The sequence below is a fragment of the Pocillopora damicornis genome, chromosome 5 (assembly GCF_964200805.1).
Source record: "Pocillopora damicornis chromosome 5, jaPocDami1.2, whole genome shotgun sequence".
Lineage (NCBI taxonomy): Eukaryota > Metazoa > Cnidaria > Anthozoa > Scleractinia > Pocilloporidae > Pocillopora > Pocillopora damicornis.
Window position 1 is genome coordinate 19,969,649 of NC_142674.1, and position 3,134 is coordinate 19,972,782.

General features: G+C 35.7%; 1 protein-coding gene across 1 annotated transcript; it reads left to right on the forward strand.

The window, feature by feature from the left end:
- Positions 1-556: 556 nt before the first annotated feature.
- LOC149045858 (uncharacterized) lies at positions 557-2,862 on the forward strand. The gene is made up of 3 exons (XM_089205964.1): positions 557-734; positions 1,985-2,093; positions 2,735-2,862. Exons 1-3 carry the CDS (start codon positions 669-671, stop codon positions 2,860-2,862), a joined length of 303 nt encoding a protein of 100 aa, XP_089062090.1. The 5' UTR covers positions 557-668.
- The last annotated feature ends 272 nt before the right edge of the window (positions 2,863-3,134 follow it).

Below are 3,134 nucleotides of genomic sequence, written 5' to 3' on the forward strand. Positions count from 1 at the left end.
CAACCAAAAGCTAATTTTTCACTCTTCGTCATTCTTCTGAATTCTTGTAACGAACTGTTGTACAATAAATATCGACACAACTGTGGAATTTTCGGAAAAATTTCCGCACAGCCCCATACTTAAATATGCATGCATATCTTAATGGTGATACACTGAATAATAAAGCCTCAGATATGGAAGCACAATGAAGTATGGGGCTGTGCGGAAATTTTGCCCAATTTCCTGCCTATATCTCTAAATGGCATTAATTAAGATACCCATAGAAATAAAATCAAACGCGTTCGAATCTGCACGTTTCTACTCCGAACAGCCATCGATATTCAATTGTACACCCACAGCGGCACGTGCACGATATTTTCGTTGAAACGTGCGTGACCGCATGTTAAAAACGTGAGTCATTTTCTTAACCTTTGACTTCAAGAAAAAAAGGAATAAAAGATATCAGCTCACTTACTCATAGACAATGGCCGTAGAAACTGACCGTCTAGGTCAATACTGCCTCGATAGAAAACAGATTCTCATAACTTCCGGCCGAAGAAATGTGTGAAGTTCAGAAAGGTGAATTAGGAGTCGGATCTTTGAAGTGGAAAAGTATTTAAGTATTCAGACGCAACGTTTGCAACTCAGATGAGTTTGACGTTCGGAAGAGTTACTTCGATTTATCAACTATGGGAAAGTTTCTATGCGGCAGCGTTTTAAGAATAATCGCTCTACATATTGCACTCTGTGGCTTGGTAAGTTCTCATGCCCAGATCAATATTTTAATGTCTCAGTTCTTTTTTCAGCCTCAAAAAAATCACTCCCCAACTTTAAAGCCGCCAGGTTTTAAAAACCGCATGCGAAACTTTTTAAGTTCTTCATTTCCAGTCATGTTAATCTTCTCGATTTTTGTCCACCGTTTTCTTTTCTTTGCTTTACTTATTATGGACTCTTTTGTGTTTTCCTAACATAGAAAATTTGACAAATTTTCAAGTCATCCAGCCATTAATTTCCTCTCATACCAACTTTTAGCTACTTGCTAATTAAAACGTTGCTATATTAGTTTCTTGCGTTAATGTATAGTTTCTTAATCGCTCCGTTCTCTCTTGTGAGTGATTGATTCAGCTATAAATGCGGACGAACTTAAGTTGATATTCATCCTTTGGATTTCAAATTCGATTACTGGTAGTCATCTATCGAGCTCGGTGGTCATTTATGGCAATGCTAGTTAGTTTAACAGTCCTAACGTCAACTTTGCATGTCACGCATGACCTCTTCGGAGTCTGTAAACAAAATATAATTTATAGGGTACACTTATTCATTTCCATTCAAAGAGCTAGAAAATATGGTCTAAGGACACTAGGAGTTCATAAGAATTCTTTGAACTTGAATTTAAACGCTCTGCAACTAACAACATCCCCAATCTGGCAAAGTTTTCGTCAAATTGTACTATGCATTTACATTATTATTCTTGTCATCCAAAACAAAAACGTCCTTATTCCAGCGAAACACGATCACTTAAGCCCTAAATTTGTAGATAAGGTTGAAAATTAAAAAGAAACCAGAGACGCCAAGGCGATAAATAGATAATGATGACATATTTCGCTTCTAAGAGAGCTCGAGCAGTTGACAACTAGCGTGAACCGGAAGTAACATATGTAATGTTTACAAATTTACGTTCTCAAACTCACGTCCTCTTTCAGCTGAGAGATAACGCCATTTCATTCTAGATGTCTCGTTCCTCTCGTGGCTGCAACCAGCGTTGAAACATGACGGCAAAAGCAACGATAATTTAGAGAAAATCTAAAGATTTAATGGGCAGAACAAAAACGTTTCGCGCGTGCGTGCGTGCGTTATCAAATTTATACATCTCCAAACAGAGATGCATATAGAAGGATGGATTAAAGATATTATTGAAAAAACAATCCTTCAAGATTGGGTTGCTGTAATTTATACAAACTGTAGTAATTACAACATGTCATCCATACCCGTTTTTCAATTTCAGGGAGTGTCAATGTTTTCAATTTACTATCAAATTCAATTTGTTAAATGGCTTAAGCCTCTCGAAGAGATCTACACCAGGGATTTTCCATTCACCCGAGACTCCTTTGAAGGTAATTTGATTTAATTTTTCCTCTTCCTCTAATTTATGGGGGACATTTTGGAATTACACATATTGACCTCATTGTCGTTCCAAAACAAGATTTAACAACGGGAACCAAAACGTTCTCTGATGATCTTTAATTTGGTTCAATGTTATGTTCAACATGATTATGATCTGATACGATATACGACTGAATTTACCGGTGTCAATTTTCATTGAGCCCTCAACAAACTCTTTAAAAATACCTAAAAAATTGCACGGAGACTGCTAGCCCAAGTGTTAAAGTTATTCTTAATATTTTTTAAACTTTTGAAATCAGTTTCTGGCTATATTTTCTGACTAGTGTTCAAATGATTTGGGGTATAGTTTGAATTGCAATAAGTAAGCGCGAGTACATATACATTTTTCAAAGCATAATCAGTTTGCTTGCCCAACGTACACAGGAACTTGAAATTAGTCAAGCTCTTTTAAAGTCTAATTGTGTTTTAGTATCCATACTCCAAAATCCACTCGAAATTTATTCCCAATATACTTCAAAAAAATCACTTGTGCATTTTCCGATCACTAAGGCAATCTTTTTGTTATTATTGTTGTTTTTTTTTCTTCTTTACTAACTACAAGCTTATCTTTTTCTTTCGTCCACTTAAATAGAGTATTATAAATTGAGCCGAGCCTATATCGCTTTTAAAGCAATTACCTTGTTGGTCAACTTGTTGCTGGAACATGGAAATTTTTATGCATTAAATTCTGATGGATTAACGTTATATTTAAGTAATTAGGTAAGTTTGTGCAGTTTTTCCAGAGAACTTCTTACTCTATTTTTCATTAAAAATTTACAGCTTGCTTCTGCTAGAGAGATTGTCAAAGACGAACGCGTTCAGGAAATTTTACAATGTTACCTTTTCGTGAAATTCTTAGTAAAATGCTTTTAATTTCTGCTTGTGTGTTTGGCAAACAGTTTTCAAAAAAGAGGAGCGACGCACTTGACCCACAAGTCTTGCACATGATGACCTTTGAAACGAGTATTAAAACGAGTTATTTGGTTGCAACG